This window comes from Pelodiscus sinensis, chromosome 24, assembly GCF_052426305.1.
Source record: "Pelodiscus sinensis isolate ZL-2025 chromosome 24, ASM5242630v1, whole genome shotgun sequence".
Classification (NCBI taxonomy): domain Eukaryota; kingdom Metazoa; phylum Chordata; order Testudines; family Trionychidae; genus Pelodiscus; species Pelodiscus sinensis.
In genome coordinates, this window is record NC_143075.1 from 21,136,766 (window position 1) to 21,159,055 (window position 22,290).

Genomic DNA, 22,290 nt, shown 5'->3' on the forward strand with positions numbered 1-22,290 from the left:
TTGTACTGACAACCAAAAGTGTATGAGTATAGATATGCTAAACCATTTGTTGTAATTGCTCTGATGCCAAGTTAAAAGTGCTTGACTTAGGAGCACAACTTCTGTTGAAAGTCAATGGAACTTGTGCTCCTAAGACATTTGGGCACTTTTGAAAACCCCTACTTTGTTTTAACAAGTTTTCTTCTTTAATGTTCAGTCCCTCTAAGCTTTCTGCAGTTAAAATGTTAGAAACACTAATGACTTGGAACATTAGTAGAGCTAATGAATTGGAGCAAGCTAGATTGGCACCTTCAGGCTTCTGCAGTAAATCTTTCTCTATATATTTTAGAGATTTTCTGCATCTGTGTGTTTGAGAGTCTGTCTGTCCATCTATGAGTCTGAAGATAGTAAGAGCTAGAACCACCAAATTTGGTAGGCAGCCGTCCTCTTATCCTAACTTAAAGCAAGGTTAGGGTTTGGTTGTTCTAGGAAAACGGGCTGTACCTGGAATGGGATTGTTTTCCATAACACAGAAAGGGAGGAGGCTGATAGGAGGGACAGTTTTATATTGCAGAGTGGGGCAGCCACACCAGGAAGGGAGTGGCCAGCTGGGGCCAGGGCTCTCCATGTTGCTGGCCACTGTGCTGGAAAACCCCACCATCCAGCCAGCTGCCTTGCTGTCCTGGTGGAGCACTGCGGGGGGCCAGCACTACAGCCCTGTACCCCCAAGGAGCTAGCACTGCAGCCCTCTCTCCTTTGTGCAGCTGGTGGCCAGGACCAGCACCCCAAACCTCTGACCCATCCTGGTGGTCCTTGCCACCGCGAGCGGTCCCAGTGAGCTCGCCTGCCCTGAGCCCCCTGCACACCCAGCCCTCCACACTGTGCCCTGAGCCCCTGCACACCTCCATCACCCAGCCCAGAGCACCCCCTGTCACCAGTCCCCTGCCCTGATTCTGCACCCCCCACACTGCCAGACCTGTGCCCTGAAGAACCTGAGCAACGCTGGGTAAGTCTTCTAGTGTTTACTTATTTCTGCATTATTTGGAAGAGGCTAAGCTGTATTTTACTTCATATAAAGCATACAGGATTGCAGATTAGAGGTATGGAAGAAATCACATTTTGGTATGCATTTGACTTCAGAGAAGCCAATTACTTAGCTGATGCTGCTTAATTTATCTTTGCTTTCTACTTCTAAATTTTGAAAGCCCGAAAAATGTCTACCCTTTTGGGGTGTAAATGAAATGACAGTTCATTTATATTCCAGGAGCTCCTAGAGAATCTAGTTATGTTGTGTTAGGCAATTATAAACAACAAAAATTCAGTCCCTATGCTACTGTGTCTCTGATTCTGGTCTCTCTGGGAGATGGCTCTCCAGGGAAAAGGCTTTCATTTAAAAAAAGTAAATACAATGTGGAAGGCTTCTGAGAGTCAGTCATAAAAAATGTATGTTCACAAGTAATAAAACTTGAGTGATGCACAGAATATGGCATTTGCCTGCACAGGGCCTGCTGTATCGGAGATTGTGGTGGAGTCATTGTTAATCAGATATTGTATTGTCTGTCTTAATAACTAACACACAACAACTTGTACCTCCGTTCTAAGCACCAATGCACCTGAAGATGATTTGCACACTTTTTATGTCTTTTCCTCACCTGTTTGGTGCTGTTTACTGCCAGGCTAAGGGAGCAGCCAGGAAATTAGAAATAGATTTCTAGGTTTAGGGTGAAACTCACCCAACCTAATAAAACCCACTGTCCAAGCAAACATTTGCAAATCTCTCCCTCTCCCTCCCTCCCTTTCTCTCTGTCTATCTGTAAAAATTTCCTGCAGATTGTCAGGGACGTCATCTGTGTCCTCATGCCACCTCCATCCTCAGCTGCTTGCCGTGGCCAGCCTTGGCGCCATTCTCTCCTGCCACAGGCTACTCTAGCTCCCTCTTCATGCCCCAGGGGGGGCTGCACTGCTGGGAAGGAGCCCCTGGGGCTGGGTCCCCTCTTCCATCTGAGCCTGACCCCCCTCTTTCTTCTCCGGGCCATGCCAAGTCCCTTACACCATCCAAGCCCCACACCCCTGACCCACTCCTGCCCCCTCCTCCTGGCCGGACATCTACTCCCAGAGAGAGGGTGATTGGTGAGCGGAGCGAGCAGGGGGCACAGCCCCTACTATTACTAAAAATAAACTGTGAAAATACCCACAACTTCCTCTTTCAGCGTTTGAAAATTGTAGAGGAGTCTGTTCTGGTAAGTATGGGGACATAGAGACACAGTGGCATCCTTCACCTAGGACAGCGGTTCCCAACCTTTTCCACATGGGGACCCATTTTGACAATTCAGGAAGACTTGGTGACCCAAGGCAATTCAAAAGGTGGAGGAGGAAGGGAAGCAGAGCCACCTGGGGAGACACTTGGTGACCCTTTTGAAATGTAATGGCGATCCATATTTGGGCCCTGACCCATCGGTTGGGAAACCCTGACCTAGCAGGTAAATGGTTAATGAGCTAGTTTCATGAAAAGGGATCTCCTCTAGACTTGGTTAAAAACTCTGGAGAGAACTTTGCGGGAGAGAAGCTTCTTTGGTCAGCAGGATAACTTTGTAGTTAATTTAGGCTTCAGAATGTGTGTTGTGACAGTTTGTATGTAACCATTTGTTCTCCCCCCCCCCCCCCTCTCTCTCTCTGCTTTTTATTTGAATCTAGTCTTCCTTATATTCCTTTCTTTTGCAACTGAACTCATTGCTGTGCATAAAACAGGAGCAGTGGTCTAAGGTAAAACTGGTAAACTTGTGGTACCTTGGTTCTTTGGATCAGAAGATCTGGGATTTCTATGGGTATCCAGTAATTAGGGGCTGGATATCATGGGGAACACTTAGAAGGGACTAGGGAACTGGGGTGCATCTGACAACCTGCAAGGCAAAGATAGGCCTGGTGTTGGCCAGAGTGGGGAGTGTGGGTGGCTGGCTAACATGCAGGTTGTGTTTAGGGGGCTAATGCACAATTGGTTAGGCAAGCGTCCCTCATTTTGGAGGCAGGTGGTAATAAGACTCAGCCCTGGGTGCCCCAAGAAGTGTCACAGCAGTGTCTGTTTAAACTCACACTCAGTCACCAGTCTAACCCTTCGTGGGTTCAGAGGGTTTTGTTAAATGATGTTTTGCATTTAGAATCCAATTCTACTGTCTCTGATCAAATATTTTGGACAGTGGCTCAGTGTGGGTGCAGAACCCTCTGTTTCTCGACTTCCATATTATCACTGCTGTATTTTTGAAGATTCCAACGTTAAAGCTTGGCGACCCTGTGATTTTGATTACTTAGGGTCGGGAAGGAATTTTCCTCCAGGGTAGATTAGCAGAGGCCCTGGAGGCTTTTCACCTTCCTCTGTAGCATGGGGTACAGATTACAGCTGGAGGATTCTCTGCATCTTGGGGGTCTTCAAAGTATTTGAAGGCTTCAATATCTGAGATATAGGTGAGAGGATTATTCTAGGAGGGGTGGGTGAGATTCTGTGGCCTGCACTGTGCAGGGGGTCAGACTAGATGATCATAATGGTCCCTTCTGACCTTAAAGTCTATGAGTAAAGCCGGCGGGGGGGGGGGGAGGGGGGGAGGATGTTGCTTTTTTTTTTTTTTTTTAAAGATTGTTTGGGTCTGGTTTTTGCAAAGTGTAGCAGAATTTTAGTCTTAGTGCTTTCATCTTGATCAGAATAAATAACTTATCCAAACGTAGTACAATTTAAAAATATGCAATTATAATAGGGCAGTGACTAACTCTAGTAAAACCCAATGACTGTTAGCTACATCGAAAGGGCATGGAAAACAGCAAAGTGGAATGTTTGTTTCTAAATATTGAATCTTTGAGTGGTAAGGCAGGTTGCCAGAATACTGGCTTGTTAAAATAACTGTTGGGAAATGAGAATTGCTGTCCACAATCCAGGTGATGTGTTCATCCCTGCTGAGTTTACACCTGTGTAAGGGCACGAGGAGAGAAGAACAGAAGAAAACACCCAAAGTGTTGCTTCAAGAGTGATCGGTTTGGCTTTCCAATATGATGACTGACTATAATAGGAATACGGTCAGCTATGTTTTGTACTCAGTACATAACATTAACTATGTTTCTGCCCGATGGCTTTCATTTACGTTGAAAACTTGGGCTGAATGTAGCAGGCATATACAGTTTTAATATCATGGGAATTTTTCAGTGCAGATGCTGGGGCTGCATGGAGGGGAGGGTGGAGAGGCAGAGGAATGCAAGATCTTGAGGTCTGGGGCAATAGTCTGTTGCTGACATACCAGTTTAAATCTGTTCCTGCGTCTGATGTAGGTGATGTAGTTATTATGGCTCAGTGGAACTGGCTTTTAAGCTGGCTGACCCTCAGCACTAGTCCAGTGGAACATACAGTTTGATTTTCAGTCTTACTGCTCATTACTATGGTGCTATCAGTCATGAGAAATAGAAAGTGATTTTGATTACTTAGGGTCATGAAAAACCCAGAGATGGTTTTCATAAAAGTAGATGTTTAGGTTTGGTGATTTCACCAACTTCAATTCCAGTAACTGTTTTGCTTCCCTAAATTTTTGGTGGTGGTGATGGTTTGGGATGTAAGTGTCTAGTCAGTTATCTTATAAGCCTAGGCTTATTGGGTAGTTGAGTCACTACTCGACTAGTCGCTCTCTTTCTCTTCCCTCCCCCATTGCTACTTCTGTATCAGAGGCACCAAGGGGGGGAGCAGGAGCCGGTGCTGAGGGTCAGCCAGCTTAAAAGCCAGTCCCCCCCCCCCCCCCCCAGTATTGTCTCCACAGGGGCGGGGGCAGGGGAGGCAGAGGCGCAGTGGAGGAAATGGCGCGAGCAGGGATCGAAGCACTCCCTCCTCACATGTCGTCCCTACTATTGTGCCTCTCCCCTTGAAATGTACAGGAGCCTTCCATGGTATATTTCAGAGGGAGAGGCGCAGCGGGATTGCGAGAGCTCTCCTTATCGACTAATCGAGTGGTCAATGGAAATTCCATCGACCACTTGATTAGCTGATTAATCAAAATTTAACATCCCTAGTGGTGGTATTCCTTTTCTGTCCTAAATTGCAGTGCCATGTCTGTATATTATTAAACAGCTGCTCTATTGCACCTCAGCAACTGAGCACTTCAAGGGTGAGTAAAGGGATCTGTAGCTATAACACACCAGTTTGTAATAGTGCTTTGGGATCCATCGCTAAGGAAATCATTGCATACAAAAGCTTGTCCTTACCCTTCAATGGTAAGGAGAAACTTCACCAAAAAATTGCAATAATATTTTCATTGGGAAGGTGATGGGCAGATGCAAGTTGGATATCAAGAGTACTTTCCTCCCTTCCCTCCTAATGCAGAAGTGGGTAATAATTATTGATAGGGGCTACTCCAAGAATTTGGTAAGTGATCAAGAGCCACACTTATCCATGATATTAATGGGGGAGGTGTGGGCTCTGAGATGGAGGTTTGGTGCAGAAGAGAGCTTGGGGTATGGGATTGAGGTGTAGGAGGGGATGTAGGAGCCGCAAGGGAGTTTGGGTGGAGGAGGGGGTTGTGACTCAGAGTTGAGGACTGGGGTGCAGGAGGGAGTACAAGGATTTGGGTTGTGTAGGGTAGAAGAGAAGCAGTGTGGGGGGGCAGAGATTGGGGGGGCGGGAGGCATTGGGATGGCAAATGCAGGCTCTGACCAGGAGATGCTTACCTGGGCAACTCCCAGCCATCAGCCCAGCAGGTTTTTCAGGCCGGCTCCCTGCCTTCCATGTACCAGTGGGTCATTCAAAATAACCCCTTATTTTTAAATAATAAGTAGAGAATCCACACTACAAAGCCTGTTATTTCAGAATAACAGATTGGTTATTTTAAAATCTGTACTCCTGCGTTCCTCGGGGAACAAGCTTATTTTGAAATAGTTATTTCGAATTTAGTTATTTTGAAATAATTTCCTGGTGTAGACATGCCCTCAGAGCAGCTGCTGTGAGGCCATGTGGGTCTGAACAGCTGCAGGCCTGAAGAGGGGGGTACTTCCTGTGATGCTTGTTCTTCAGACAGCTCCTATTGGCTGAAAACTAGCCAATGGGGAGCTGTAAGATTGGGGGGGGAGTAGTGCACCAAACCTCTTTTACCCTCCCCTGGGCTCACAGCTGTTCAGACAAATAGGGCTCCATAGCCAGCTTTTCTGAGTGGCATACGGGGCAGGACAGGCAGGGAGCTGGCCTAAAGCTCTTGCTGCACCTGCAGGTCAGAACTAGCTCACAGGCCATATTTTGCCCATCCCTGCCCTGCTCTGCCCTAAGGTGAGGCAGATAAACTTCCTTTATTTCTGACCTTTTACGTAATTGCTTTATATAGACTCAAGAGTTTTGATGCTCTGTTATAGTTGGGCTTATCTACACTGCCATTTCACTGCACAGTAACTTTCTCACTCAGGTATGAAAAAAGACACCCCCCCCCCCCCAGCACAGCACAGCAAGTTACAGGACTGTAAAGCACCAGTGTAAACAGGCTTCCAACCGCTCATGGAGGTGGCTTATCTAGTGTGCTGCGAGAGCTCTTTCCTAGCCCTGGTGCCATGACCACACTGTCACATCGTAGTGCTTTAAATTTAGAAGTATAGATAAACCCTTAGTAAAGTTAACACGTTGGAGCACTTTCCTTGCTCTGAAGGACTTTATGTATTTAATTCAGCCTTCTCTATTCTAGTCCACTGATCTTACACTGGCTGACTCAAACTACCGCATAAGAAGCTGTGATATAGCAGAGAAATAGTAGACAAAAGTTAGAGAAAACACATGTGTTTAAAGCAGGGTTCTCAAACTTTTTGGCCTGTGGCTCACTCCACTCAGTGCAAACCTTTCCGTGGACCACAAGTTGCTAAAGGAAACTTCCTGTGAAATATATAATTACCTGAGCCACTTTGCTAGTGCTGCAGCTAGGGAACATGGTTTAATTTTACCAGTAAGAAAGTAAATATTAATTGAAATTATGAAACAGATTAAACACTTCAGCTTTATGTTACTTTATTTAAAAGGAAATTTAGTAAACTAAAATATTTATGTCAAACAGAAAAGGTTCGAATGTTGTCTTTATTTATGGCAAGGGTGGGAAACCTTTTTTGGGTAGGGGCCACTGATCCACAGAAAAATCAGTCAGAACCCCTCCCAATCCTTACTGATGTGGCCCCCAACAGAGACACCTTGCTCTCCTGGCACTCCAGCCCAGTGTGGGATTCAGGGCTTCCCATAGGCCAGATTAACTGTTTTGGAGTTCCGGGGTTAGTGGATTTTGTGGACCCACACCTGGATGTAGGGTAGGGCTAAAAATGAGGGTTTCAGTGTGCAGGATGGGGCTGCCAGCAAGTGGGATAGGGATGGGGGTTTCAGGATTTGAGCAGGAGGTGAGGTGAAGGTGGGAGGTAGAGTGCAGGAGCAGTCTTGGGAATAGGGTATCTGGCCGGGGGAGTGGGCAGGAGCAAGGGAGGGTGCAGTGTGTGGTCGGGGGCAGGGACAGGACCAAGGGAGGGTGCTGGAGCAGGCTAGGAGTGGGTAGGATGTCTGGACAGGGGAGAAGGGTGCAGGAGGAAGAGAGGGTGCAGGAGCAGGCTGGAGGTAGGGTGCAGGATTGTGCAGGGTCTTAGCGGGGGTGTGTGTGCAGGAGGAGGGCAGGGAGGCTGAGCTAAAGCTGTGGCTCAGTGCAGTTTGAGCGCCACTGACTTAAAATAACTTTGCAATCTGCACTATTGATCATCTCTCTAGGTATTGAAATATTATGGAATGTTTTACACTTTGTTTGTGGTGATGGATTTTAGGAGCACAAATTTTCTTGACTTTTAGTGGGACTTGTGCTCCTAAATCTTAGTTGCTTTTGAAAAATCTGCCTGATGATTCTTAAATTCTCATGCATCTACCAAGCAAAAAGCTCTAAGCATAGCTAGTTCTGATGGAGCTTACCTTCTGCCCTAATTAGTGGATTGATGCTGCCTTTTAAATATGTGGAACTGGAATTTTCAGTTATACAATCACTTTTGCATAAATTGAGCTTCCTTCCTTTTCCAGAAGCTTTAATGGTTTGCCAGAGAGAAGCAGGAAAACACAGTTTAAATTATTTTGGTCTATGATTAAAATATATACGGTGCAGACGTCATGGTGCCTGTCTGGCTGGCTTGTTTTTAAATCCAAATAGAGGAGAAGAATGCTACCACCTCCTTTCAAAAAATAATACATTGGCTGCACGATGATGATGCTTGAAAGCAGCAGCTGCCAAAAGTTTGGGTTGGTGCAGGGGAAAGAGTTTCAATAACTTTTAACATGCCACTGTCAGCGAACGATTGGTTTGCAGTTTGGTGGGGAATCCATTAGGCAGCCTTAAATGCTTTCCTATTATCTCTTTGTACATGAAGATGAATTTCAAGTTGTACGTGCATATATTGTTTTAAATTCCACCAGGTATGGGAGGCTAGAAATTGATCTAGTGGGCTAATATCCTGGCCTTTCACCTGCAGACACGGAGGTTTGCAAATTTGAAATTGAAACATGGTGTTGGCCTTGTGCCTGCAAAACAAAATCACTACAGGGGACTGCCAGAATTTGGAAAATGACTAAGCACCATCCTTGCATGATATAGTGCAGTGTTTCTCAACCTGTGGTACAAGTACTCTTAGCAGTACATGAAAGAAATCTGGGGTGTACAGCAACACAACTGAAATTTGGAGAAAACTGAATTTTTGTTTTAGGTTTTACAGGGCTTTATTATGTTTGTACTTTTTACACCCAAAAATTTCATTGCCCACCCGGCTATGATTAAGTTGTTTAAACAAATGTGTTGCAAAGGTAGGAAAAAGTTGTCGGAAAACTGTAGGTACTGGGGGTACTTTATGAATAAACGTTGAAAAACACTGGCATAGTGTATCATATCATCCGCCCTAAGGTCTGTCCCAATTCTAGTTCTGTTGTTGGTTATTTAGGTTTGAGTGGGTGTGGTAGATGTTATGTAGCAACGGTATTCTGAATAGGAGAAATGAGAGAGTATTTGATTATGCTCAGTGCCGTCGAACACACTGCAAGCAAGTATATGCATATAGGTGTGTGTGCCAAATAATCATGCTCTGTGTAAGATGTTGACTTGGACCATTGTCCTTGCATGCTCCTGTATCTGTAAATCCTGCTGTGTGGTCAGCTAATGCACTGGACATTCTGTGAAAGCCAAGGGCATTAGAAGCTATTGGCCTTTTGTGGGCTTTCAATGGAGGAAGCAGATGATCTGCATGACAAGTCACAGGTCAGACAATGGGGCATTTCTCAATGGAGGAGCTTGGTTTAATTACTTCTCTTGCTGAGTGGAGCTATTATGTGTCAGTGGTTGAATGTACTGCTTTATTACCTCTAATTCATTCAGACCTAGTGGCTCTCCTTGGTGGAATGAGCATGACTGGTGTGCCTATGGGTGGGCTGTGTTAAAAAGGGTCATTGACACCACAAATATATCACTGAATTCAAGAATTATAGCAGGGGCATTTGATCAGTAAACCTGAGGGACGTCTTTATCCTTTTATTGGTGTTGAATACACGGACTTGGAGTTCAAAATAAATCTGGTGAACAGTGACCTTTGGTAACAGCAACCTACCCTAAAGTGTCTCCCTTGGCCACCACACTTTGAGCATCAGTTCACTTTCTCGCTTTATAGTCCCCATTTCGCTTCCTTATTTTCTGTCCCTACTATTTTGACTCCTGTAATTCCATAACTTGTGGTTTAGCTTGGGAAGGGAAGGACTGGTGCAGTTTCCAAATACATTGTCCACCTTGAGATTTACGTCAAAGGAGAGTAAATATCATGGTTCATCAAAGCTGCAAAGACAGAACTGTAATAGTGTAAAAGGTGCAGCTCTCCTGAACCCTGGCAATCTTGAATTTTTTTTTCTTTGCAGCCTTCTCTCTTTCCTGGTAGAATTACCACCTTCCTACACTGCTTTTTTAGCTTTGCTTCACTTGTCTTGCAGGTTGTTTATGATGGTGCTTGATCTTGAACTTCCATATCTTTTGCTGAGGTTTTGTTTGCATAATCAGTGCCACTCCTTCACTTCTGTGTTGGATCATTAGCCACATGCTGGCCTACACCGTATGCTCACTTGCTGAACTTTGACATCCTCATTTGTTCTTCTACCCGTCTGTCCCTGTCCACTGCATGGATAAGTCAGTGCTCCCTGCAACCCCTAGCTGATGCCCTTTAGATTTCCTAAAGCGTAGAACACTTTGCTCTTTCTGTACTTGTCTTTTTTTTTGTGGGGGAGGTGTGATTTATAACTTGCTTTTTGTCTACGAGGTTTTATTTTCCCTTAGCAATTCCTTGAACTACAAGAAACATTTCTGAGATCCTTCTCTCCCCTTCAGGGGGTCCGGTCCGTTCTATTTTATATCTTCGTATATGTAATATTAGTATTGGCATTTCTATCAATGCTAATATCAATTATACACAAAAAGTGACCGTTCTTGGTGCCATCTATTTTGGAGAAGGATGGTTTTGCTTTTTGAAATAGCGCGGCCAAAATATAATCAGGCTTTGGAACAGCAGATAAGAACAGAAGGACGGCCATACTTGGTCAGACTAAAGGTCCCTTTAGCCCAGTGTCCTGTCTTCCAACAGTGGCCAGTGCCAGGTGCCCCAGAGGGAATGAACAGATCAAGTGATCCGTCCCCTATTGCCCTTTCCCAGCTTCTAGTGAGCAACGTCTACAGACACCATTCCTGCCCAGTTCCTGGCTAATAGCCATTGAAAGACCTATCCTCCATGAATGAATCTAGTTCTTTTTTTGAACCCTGTTCTAGCTTTAGCCTTCACAACATCCTCTAGCAAGGAGTTCCACAGTTGGACTGACTGTGCATTGTCAAGAAATATTTCCTTTTGTTTGATTGAAACCTGCTACCTATTAATTTCATTTGGTGACCACTAGTTCTTGTGTTGTGGGAAGAAGTAAATAACTCTTCATTATTCACTTTTTCCACACCAGTCCTGATGTCATAGACTTCGCTCATGTCCCCCGCCCCCTTAGTTGTCTCTTTTCCAAGCTGAAAGTCCCATCTTAGGCTAGCCTTAGTTCCACTCCAAGCCTTTTCCGATGTTACAGCCCATATTTGTGGGCCAGTGTATCAATGGAGACTAGAGCCAAAGAAAGGACAATTGGAGTATTCATAGATTCCAAAGCCAGAAGGGAACATTATGATCATCTTGTCCAGGGATGGGCAAGATACGGCCCGTGGGCCGGATTTGGCCTGCGAAGCCATTTAATCCGGCCTGTGGCCTGCCCTGCCACACCCTTGCCCACAAGCCAATTGCCCCTAAAACAACTGTCGGTTCCCTTTCGGCGCTGTGCGCTCCTGGCAAGACGGGATGGGGGTGAGAGACTTTGTGCGCTTCCCAGGCCCTGATAAGCCTAGAGGTGGGGGTGTGTGCAAAGTCTCCTTTCCTTGCCAGGGGTGTGTGGCACTGAGGGAACCACCAGCTGTTGAAAAGGGCAGGTGGTTCCCTCTAGGCGCAGTGCCTCCCTGGCAGGGTGGGGGTGGGGACTGGGGTTGAGTGACTTTGTGTGCTCCCCTGCCCCTCAGAGGAGTGCGTGAAGTCTCCTCCTCTTCCTCCTAGGACACGCAGTGCCTAGAGGGAAGTGCCTGTTCTGCCCTATGCCCCTCCCCTTCTGCCTGAGCCTCTGCCAGCCCAGGACCACTACCAAATTTGAAGTGGTCCCCTTACAAAAATTATTGCCCATCCCAATCTAGTCTGACCACTTGTATAATACAAGCCGTAGAACTTCCCTAGATTAATTCCTAGAGCAGATCTCTTAGAAAATCTTTGAGTTAAAAATGGTCAGTGATGGAGAATCCACCATGACCCTGGGTAAGTCATTTCAGTAGGTAATTACCTTCCTAGTTAAACATTTAGACCTTATTTTCAGTCTGCTCTGGTTTCAACTTCTGGCCATTCGATTCTGTTAGGCCTTTCTCTGCCAGACTGATTTAAATTATTAAGTCTTTGATGCCCATGTAGATACTCAGATTATAATCAAGTCACTCCTTTACCTTCTTGTTAAGCCCCACAGATGGCACTCCTTGAATCTGTCACTATCGGGCATGTTTCAGGGGCACTGGAACAATTTGTATAGTGCTCAGGGCCATTGAATCACACTGTACATCCAATGTATGATGGAAACTACTTCATGCCAAGGGCTGTGGCATACAGGGTGGATTGATTTAAATCGAGGTTACTTAATTCATTGATTTGAATCATGATTTAAATCGTTACTAAAAAAGCGAAGACTGACTGTGCTTAGAGTGCACTTAATTTGGGAGCAACGGATGTTGTTGGACGATAGGGGTGAGGTTTACAGAGATTCAACCTATATTACCGTTTAGTCTGAGAAACAGACATTGAAAGCCCAGAACTTTTAAGAAGCAAGAGTTTGAAGTTAGGCTGGACAGACTAGGGACATTAATTCATTTTTATGAGACTGCAAGTGTAGCATATTTGTGATGAGATTTAATTGTAATTATTATTTTTCATGAGGGATGTATTGATGCTTTTAAATAAATTTTTATTTTTTTTAATAAATGTTTGTCCACCATGGCGGCATATTTGCTAATCCTTTAATCATTCTCATTGCTTTTCTCTGAACCATCTCCAATTTACCAGCAATTTAGATTGTCTGTTGCAGAATTCTTAAGTTCTTGTACTATATTAAAAACACACAAAATGCAATAACCTGTCTAGCCAGGCCCTCAACTGCAATATACATTAAATACCAGGAAATAACTTCTCCCCCACCTCCAGCCATACCACATGCCTCTTGTCAAAGCTTTGAAAAAGTAGGTGAACCTTACAGCATGCCTTAAAGATTAACATTTTGAAGTTTTTTTGGCTCAAGGATGGATTGAATTCCTGAGTGGAGGATCATTTATGAAGGACACGGCTCCCTTTCAGGCCAGGGGACTGATGGCTTGATTGCTGTTGTCGAAATTGTGCATAGTGAGCTGCAGTCTTTCTCGATAGATCACAAACCACTTGTAGCGTTATAGTCAAAACCAGCTCCTTACAATTCACCCAGATACTAATAGACAGCCATTGCATACAATGGAGTGCAGCTTTAACGTGCTCTTTGCTTGAAACCTCTTGTAAGTGGTCAATTGAATTCTGAACTTTTTTTTTTAAATGGTCTTGAGATGTAGTCTGTTGTGGAGTGTATTACAAAATTTTCAGGGGACCAAGGTGTGGTTATCTAGTGAAGTCTACGCCCTAGAGAAGAGAGAGAACTCACTAAGCATAGACTGGAAACAGTATGGCAGTTTACCTGATGATCTAGAATAGTTGTGAATTTAAAATCTCTCCCCACTCTTTCCTTCCCCCACTTTGCAAACTCAATTACAAACAGCAGGTGCTCGACCACAGTCTAGGAGGCTTATGAAAGCTCAGCAAATTCTTCCGATTGCTTCCCAGCCTGCCTCTCACTGACCTTAGTCTGGTATGGGTGATTGTCAGCTAGCTGTCATTCATGACCCAGTCTTGGACAGTGGGTTAGATGAGAGGCATGGAAAAGGGTGTTCTTGCCACACTGAACTATGAAGTAACTGTATAGGGCTCATGATCATAAGAAGGAAAGCAGTCATTATAGTAAGAGATAACAAACCCAAGGCTCTGAAGGGAAATACTCAAATAAGGAAGTTTATATTGAATCATATTAGCCTCTTGCACTAGTCAGAGTAGTTTAGTAGTCAGAACTCAGATCATATATCCTGATTTTTGTAGCAGTGTTCAAGCCCTGGCAGGAAGAAGTCACTGTCATTCTTTTAGGACCTATTTATAGTTTAATTTCCCTATCTGCTCAGTCTACTGTCTGCTTGTTTATGGTGCTCTGATCCAACAGTGATAATACATGGAATAAAAACCTAGATAGATCTATAGAATCTGCATTTGTTAGTGTACAAATCTGAGCTTTGTTCAACCTTAGCCAAAATTGCTGCTTTTTATCTTCTTGTCCCTTCAGCACAGCTTGTTGTGCATCAAATTGCTGCTATTGCCATCAAAAAGTGAGCTGCCTTTTGAGAGTTTGTGAAGTGTTTTGTGCTTCTTTGTAGATGTAAAACATTACTTAATATCTTCCTCTATCTCCGTGTACTTGGTCTATGGGTTCTGTTCATTTGGAACATTCTGTACATTTTCTAAGACTTGAGAGACATGGGAAGAATGTTAATATACAGTAAGGTGTATTTTAAGTAGATGTTTTTCTTTAACAAGTAATTAAGGTAAAGTCCTCCCTATTTTGGAAAATAAGGGCATAGATACCTGGCTTTACCACCTAGGATAGCTATGGTATGTAGTAAAAAATTCACACAGGAAAACAGTAAGACAAAACCACCTTTTCACCTACGGGTGAACACATTTCTCAAAACAATCACTGTTTGACCTATCAGTCCTCATTCTCAAAAGTAATCGAGACTAGGAGCTTAAAAATACTTTCACTAGACACTAAAAATCATGGACTGAATATAGAGATGCTGGTGCTGGCTGGGACAGTTCAGTCCTGACTTGCGTCGGCTCAAGGAGCCACCCATGCTGCAGCTCAGCATTTTAAATGTAGTAAGAGCCACTTACAATGCAGAGTCGCAATGGTCCCGGAGCCAGTGTAAGCTGGGACTGCTCAGTCTTGGCTCCTGCCGGCTCTGGGAGCTACCCCCACTGAGGCTCTGCAGAGCACCTCCCCTTATCAAGTAATTGCATAATCGATATGAAGTGTCGACTACACGATTAGCCAAATACCTGCACCTTAGCATGCTTAGTCACCTAATGAAATTAATTGATAGCAGGTTTAAAACAAACGAAAGGAAGTATTTCACATAATGCACAACCTGTGGAACTCCTTGCAGAGCATGTTGAATGTGTTGAATCTGGATAATCATTTTACAACGAATTTGCTGTAGATTTACATTGGTCTGTGATATTTCTAGACTAGTCTGTTTATTTAAAGGACTATAACAAGTATTTTTTCTACTGGGAGGACCTCTACCCCCAAAATTCCTCAATTTTATAAAAAATGTGGAGGAGATCATTTTAACTGTCTTTTGTCCCCTCCTTTTCTAGGTGCATGTTACTATGATGCTAATCAGTCAATGTACGTGTTTGGTGGCTGCACACAGAGCAGTTGCAATGCTGCATTCAATGACCTCTGGAGACTTGACCTCAATAGCAAAGAGTGGATCCGGCCTCTGGCATCAGGTGAGAGGTGACTGATGTTTAAGACATTTGATTGCTTTTATTCTTATTCCTCATAGTAAACTACCCAAAGTTTGTACCTAAGTGTCTTGTCTATAGGCCTGCAGAGCCTGATACTTAGATTGCCCTATTACCAGGATTAGCTTCTTTAACTGAATGTTTTTTAGGTTGTATCTGTTGATAAATGCAGTATATTTTGGTATCCTTTTATCCATAGAACTGTTCTGTGGAAGAAGTTGAATATCTTCTCTGTGGTCTAGCAAACTACTCAATGCTACTTTGTGCTATATAGATGAGTGACAGTTGGGTGAAGTTGTGAGAGCCTGGGTTGATAAGGGAGAGCTTTTAAATAACTTTGGTGCTTGCCAGTTAAGGTATTTTGAGGAGTGGATAAAACATGTCTCTGCTGGTTACCCACAACAGCCAGGGAGCGTGGGAAATAGGTAGTCATGCAATCCCCACATTGTGAGTTAGAGCAGAAAAGAGCAAAAAGTTGTTTCTCACAGTGGTTTTAAATATTAACAATCTGTGTTTAAACAAGTATTTTTCCATATAACTCCAATTTAAATACAATTTAAGTCGGTTTTGGCAAATGTGGAACAACTGTCAGAGTAGAGGCAGCTCCTATTAGAAATGAAATGAGATGGAAAGCACATAAAATACAGTTCATTTAAATGTGACACAAATGCCGGTGCGGACAGCACCTTGTCGGTGGGAGAGGCTCTTCTGTTGACACAGCTATCACTGCTCTTTGGGGATGGTTTAATTGTGCCGATGGGAGAGTTCTCTCCCATCAGCGTAGAGCAGCGACATGAGACCTTACAGCAGCTGTGCTGCAGCAGTGCAGTTGTGTGTCTCTAAGGTTGTAGTGTAGACAGGGATGTTCCAAGATCTCAGTCATGAGGGTTTCTTGATGGAATGATTTGCAGTTCTAGAATAAGATCATTCTTGCAGTTGAAGATGTTAAGGTTGGTTTTGAGCCTCAAACTGGTGACTCAAGCTCTTGTATTGGAAGATCTGGGAAATCAAATCGGTCTTTGGTAACTATTCCTTGCAGGCGCTCAGATGGTGACAGGCATCTAATCAAAAAGTAGGGTTTTTAAATCTGCTTACCCTGCAAGAAACTTAACACGTGTATGACCAAACTGTGACTTACTCTCTTCTTCCTCTCCTGTTTTTGCAATGCTGTCCCTCCCCTGAAGAGAAGTGGGGAGGATGATATAACTGGCAGCGGGTCTTCATTGAAGCTAACTGTAGTATATGGTCACAGTTGGTTTCTGTTTAAAAATGTTCTTATCGTGTTAAAGAATCCAGGGACTAGCACCCAGATCTGCATTTAGATTAAGGGCGGGTAATAAGCAGCCTGTGGACTGGACACTGTTTGCCAGAGTTAGTCCCTAGTGAGCTGCTAGATGCTTTATTTACCTAACTGCAGCTCCAGCTCCCATTGGCTAAAAACTGTGAACTGCAGCCAGTGGAAGCTGTGAGCAGCCATACCTGCAGACTCTCAGGTAAATCAAGTGTCTAGCAGCCCTCCAGGGGCTAACCCTGGTGAACCACATCTGGTGTGTGGACCACTTACTGCCCAGCCCTGATATAGAGCCTTCTGTCCGAAATATGTACAGTAAAATTCCCACTGTCTTAACAAATAGCACTCTTGAAGATCAAATCCTGCCAGAATGTGTCAGTCAAGTCCCATGGGAAGATCCCCCGAGGAAATATTTCTGTGTGCTGTCATCAGCACATGTACCCAGAACAGATCACAACTGAAACTTCAGAGGAGTCTAGCTGAACAGATGACTCACCCATGCCAGTGCTTGTGGTGGTTTCTTACACGTACCTGCTTTTTGTTGTCCTTGCAAGAGTGTTCTCTACTGCTTAGGAAAAAGATTAGGCAATTACAGGGGTAAGAGCAGAAAAACAAATGACTGCCATTAAATTCAAAGGCCATACAGTTGAACAAGTAAAAGGAGATGATATCAAGATACATATGGAATTCACTGCATCTTGAGGCAGAGATAAACAAGACAGGTGGGCTTTAAAAGGAGAGCTAATTATAGTAATGCTGGGTTCTGCACAAGAGGAGACCTAAATCTCTTCAGAGAGAGCTAACTACCTGTAGGGGATTGCAAGGAATCCCAACTCTTTCATCCAGATCCACTGTTACCCATTTAACTCTGGATACCCTGTGGGGTGAGAGTAGAAGAGGCCAGATACAAATTTGGCAAGCACTTTGGTCTGATATTCTAAATAAGCACATGAATTTGCAGTGAGTCTCTCCTAGGTAGTGAGAAACTGCATATATCTTGAAAAAATGTCAGTACTGTACAACTGATAGCTAAATAGACAATGGAACTGTTTCCAGAGGTAGTTCAAATAGGCCTTTTATGACCATATATTAAGATCCAGCTGGTTCAGGTGAAAGATGTTTAGTTCTATGAATCTGTTTTTTCCATTTTGAGCAAGAATAAGGAGCTATCTTGATCCCCCTTTCAGAGGCTCAGGAATTAGGTGTGTTTGATACGTCTCTGTTCCATCATCTCTTGTCTGTTGGCTAGCTGTTCTGTTGAGAGAGTAAAACAGGCTGGAGTGTGCTGAGTGAGGGCCAGACTGAATGCACGGGCCAAGAATTTAAAAATGAGATGAGAACGTTCTTAAATACCAGTCACACCAGTGCTATCAGAGTTCCATAAATGGATCAGACTGGCTGCAGGTGAAGGGTTTACTTTGTTTTATTGTACACCTTTTGTCTTCATTTTTTTTTGTCCATTGCAGGAATGGCTAAATGACATCAGAGTTGGGTAAAGCATCTCCCAACTGAGAGACTGTTAGCTTGCTGTAAATATTTAGCTCCCCCCCCCCCCAAAAAAAAAGGCTAAATCTTGTTTTGTCAGACAAAAGGAGAAATAAAATAATGCTTTCTGGTTTAAAGGAAATCCCCCATTGTTGAAGTTTCAAAATACTCTATTTATATCTAAAACCAAAGCAGTGGCTTTCTTTTGATATTAACAGAGTAGGTAACGTTAATAGTGTTAACACATTAATACTCTGCCACAAATTTTGTGACAGAGCAAAGGAGAACCTCTCTAGCCTTTACCCCTTGCACACTTCTGGGCATGTCCCTATCTCTGTTATAAAAATCTGCAGTTTCCATTCCTCTATGCAAATCTATTTTGGGCAGAAGGATGTGTGTATAGAGGTGATTACTAGCCAGGGGCATTGGGAGGCTTGTGATGAGTTCAGTCACAGAGATCCACTTGAGACTGTCACTTGATGTGCTGGAAATACAGTATCACTTAGCTCACCTGCCTGCCCTCTGGGGTGCCCCACCACCCTGTCCTGAGAACCTCTGGTCTCCCTAAGGGAAGACACAGAGCTGGGGTCACAGCCCATAGCAGAACAACACCGAGAGCATCTCAGCTCATCTCAGCTCTGGGTGCTATGTTAAGTCCCTTCCCTTCTCAGGACAGGGTGGTGGGGCACCCCAGAGGGCAGGCAGGTGAGCTAAGTGATACTGTATTTCCAGCACATCAAGTGACAGTCTCAAGTGGATCTCTGTGACTGAACTCATCACAAGCCTCCCAATGCCCCTGGCTAGTAATCACCTCTATACACACATCCTTCTGCCCAAAATAGATTTGCATAGAGGAATGGAAACTGCAGATTTTTATAACAGAGATAGGGACATGCCCAGAAGTGTGCAAGGGGTAAAGGCTAGAGAGGTTCTCCTTTGCTCTGTCACAAAATTTGTGGCAGAGTATTAATGTGTTAACACTATTAACGTTACCTACTCCGTTAATATCAAAAGAAAGCCACTTAAGCACCCATTTGTACAGCCCCAATGGGACCAGAGCCCCAGATAAATTCATCTTTTACTCTGTATAAAATGTATACAGGACAAGATCTTAATTTGTTTGCCCCTCTTATAAAGGAAAGAGAGATGGACAGCTGTTGTCTCCTCTCCCATAACCGTTATTTACACTGGACTTATAAAATGACTTTTGTTTAAGTATAAAAAGTAGAATTTAAATGGCTGCAAGTGATTCTAGACAAATCTGTAACACCACCTAATACACTAAGAGAACTTGTTACAAATCATGATTTCTCACCTTACTTCTTATTGCAGGTATATTTCTTCTTAGGCAGAGATGTCCTGCCTGACCTGGGTCCAGCAGTTCATCTTTCTCTCTGTTGTTAGTCCTTTTGTTTCCAGGTGTTCTCATGTATCCTCGCAGCATGAAGACAATCAGTATTTACTTCCCTTGTCTTATATAGAATTTCCCTAAGGCAGGAAGCCTTTGTTTGATTGCCTGACACCTCTGTGGAAAAGCACAAAATTCAAGATGGATTCCAGCATCAGGTGACATGGACACATGGTCTTCATAGTACTTCTGCAAGAAGACAGTTCTCCAACACTCAATTGTCTCTTGCTTAATGGGCTATTAACTGTGTGTCTGGCGGCTTCATTGTTGTTCCTGATGATCTGGAAATAGGCTTTTCCCAACATAAACACATTGATAATAGATCTACAGTCACTATTCCTAACTTCACCAGAAACGGTACATGTGTACAAATAGAATATACACATTTAGTGGATTACAGCCTTTCCAGTGATGTTACATGACTTATTTTGCATAAAGCATATTTGAATTAAGTATATTCATATTCCTAAGCATATTTCCATAAAGGATATGAAATCCACCATCATAGCTTGTGTGCAAGCCTACCAACAACTGGAGGTAAGAGAGCCAGGATCAGAGAGGGAGACAAGTATATGGGATGGCGAGTAACAACTGCAGACACATTGAGGGGGAAGGGAGCTCAGAAAGGGTACCTGGGTATTTAATTATGGAGGAAACTGGGTCAGCCAAGGTTGGAGGATTTACCAGCATTCAGATCTGAGATCAGGTTGGGGTCCCTAATTGAGGCTCTAGGCAGAAATGTTTTGTGAGGGATTCCTGGAATACGTAAAATGTACCTTGTCAGTGTAAAATGCACTAAATAGGATTCTTTCTGTGCGCCGAGAAACCACGACAGGACACAGGCCCTGGAAGCCTACCTTCATTGAAGAAAATTGTGTGCCCATAAGACATGGGAATGGGAGTTGGGGAAATACCCAGGGTTCCTTCTGAGATGCAGCATAGCTTCATGGGTGATTAATCCGTCCTGCCCAGTCAGTCAGCTGTCTGCACAGAGCTTTGAGCCTTTGACTGGACAGGGCTGATGAATCCCCTGTGAAGCTACCCAACCTTGTTATGCAAGAGGACCACGCAAACCTAAGCATAACATTGTGTGGGCCAAACAGATTCTAGATATTTTAATAAGATTTAAAGTCACCTGCATTGATTTATATTTTATGGTCAGCTTGTTTCATATGTAGTCAGGTAGGTTTTCTGTGTACGGTATTTTTCTATTTACCCACTTGTGTAAAATCAAGCATGGTAAACATGGTAATGACTTGGCTATTAATGTATTGTGTTGATGCAGGTTGTGGGCCTTATTGAAGTGCTCTAGTGCAGTGGTTCCCAACTTTTTTTATACTGGGGACCAGCAATCCCATTCACAAACTTTGCTGGACCAGCATCATTGTATTTGCATTGTTGCATATTCATTATGATGATGATGCCAATGTGCAAATAAATTGTTTCCTGTTCGCCAAAATATGTGCCCTAGGCCCCTCATACACTCCAGCCCTGACTCTTGCACACCCACCATATTCTGTTATTCAGCCCTGGCCACCAGGCCTTAGCCTTGCCCACCAGATCAGGTCCCCACCCCCCCACGCAGCCTCAGCCGCCCTCCCAGCGCTGCATCTGCTCTGTGGCCCAGCTGACGGGGCTGCACATAGCGGCTGCTAGAGCTGGAACTGGGGCCATGGTGAGGCTGCCCCAGTAGGGACAGCTTCACTGTGGCCCCAGCCCCAGCCCCAGCACACCTGGCCGCCAGCTGCCCCACTCACCCTTGCTGCTGAGTGGTGAAGTGGATGGAAGGGTTCCCTTATGGGGAAATCCCAGGGCTAATTGAAAGCTGGGGCTGTGGCCTGGCAGTGTGCTGCAGCCCAACAGGCAGAGGTTCGCAGCCCGCCACCAGTCCACGGACTAACAGTTGGAAATGACTAGATCATTGCTGGATAAATAGGCATAAGGGTGTATCCCCAAAGAGTTGTCATTTTGGTTAGTCTTTGCCAATGTTTGCCAGTTTTTCTTCAGTCATCTACATTTTTCTCTGATCTCTTTTCCCATTCTGTTCATGGGCTTATATTCTTCTGGAGCCTGGCTCTTGATTCCTGTGCACCTTAGTCCTTGTGTTAGAGTATTTTCAGGTTTGAGTAGGGGAAAGCCTATGGCAGGGTCAACAGTAGATTCTCAGGATGCCTCTGTTCACTCGGGGATGTAGGGGAGGAGAGGAAGAAGATGGGGATTGAGTGAGGACAGAGGATTGAGTGAGGACAGAGGAAACAGATTTTAGAACCTGGGTGTTTATCTTGGCATTGCATCCGTGATGACATCCTGAGTAGCTTCTCAAAGTGATAAAGCCCAAGATAACCGTGACACAACAGTAGTTGAAGTCCAAATGCTGTTCAGCTAGTTGAGCCTCTTCAGGAGCCTGCCTGCATTCACCATTGGTTCTTCCACCTCAGATCATTCTTAGACTAAGCAGCCATCAGGCCCTTCCTTGTGCTCTTTTTCCTAAGACCACCTGTGCAGGAAAGCTGTTGATATTTTACAGGTTCCAAACTCCTCCCTTTCCGCAGCATGCTTTGCCGTGAAAAGTGCCCGCAGCTGGTAGTGGCCTTCACTTCCGCCTCTTATATCGGAAGGGTCCAGCAGAATCTAAGGATGTTAAGTATCGGGAAATTGACTAATCGAGTAGTTGATTCATTTTTGCATTGACTATTCAGTTACTCAATAGGGCGCCAGCCACCCTAAGGCAGTTGCTACGTTTCAAATGTGAAAGCGCCCCGTGAAGCCTGGGGTCAGTTGGGGACCCTGCTGACCCCGGGTTCCATACAGTGCTGCCACTTCGAAATGCTGCAAGGAGCCCACTGCCAGGCTCCCTGTGGCATTTCAA

At 44.3% G+C, this 22,290-nt stretch overlaps 1 protein-coding gene across 2 annotated transcripts in view; it reads left to right on the top strand.

The window, feature by feature from the left end:
• FBXO42 (F-box protein 42) overlaps positions 1–22,290 on the top strand; it is a 99,182-nt gene that overhangs the window by 39,860 nt on the left and 37,032 nt on the right. For both annotated transcript variants that reach the window (XM_075906299.2, XM_006115068.5), the window contains exon 4: positions 15,088–15,222. In XM_075906299.2, coding sequence (XP_075762414.2) covers positions 15,088–15,222 — 135 coding nt within the window. The remainder of the gene's footprint in view (positions 1–15,087; positions 15,223–22,290) is intronic.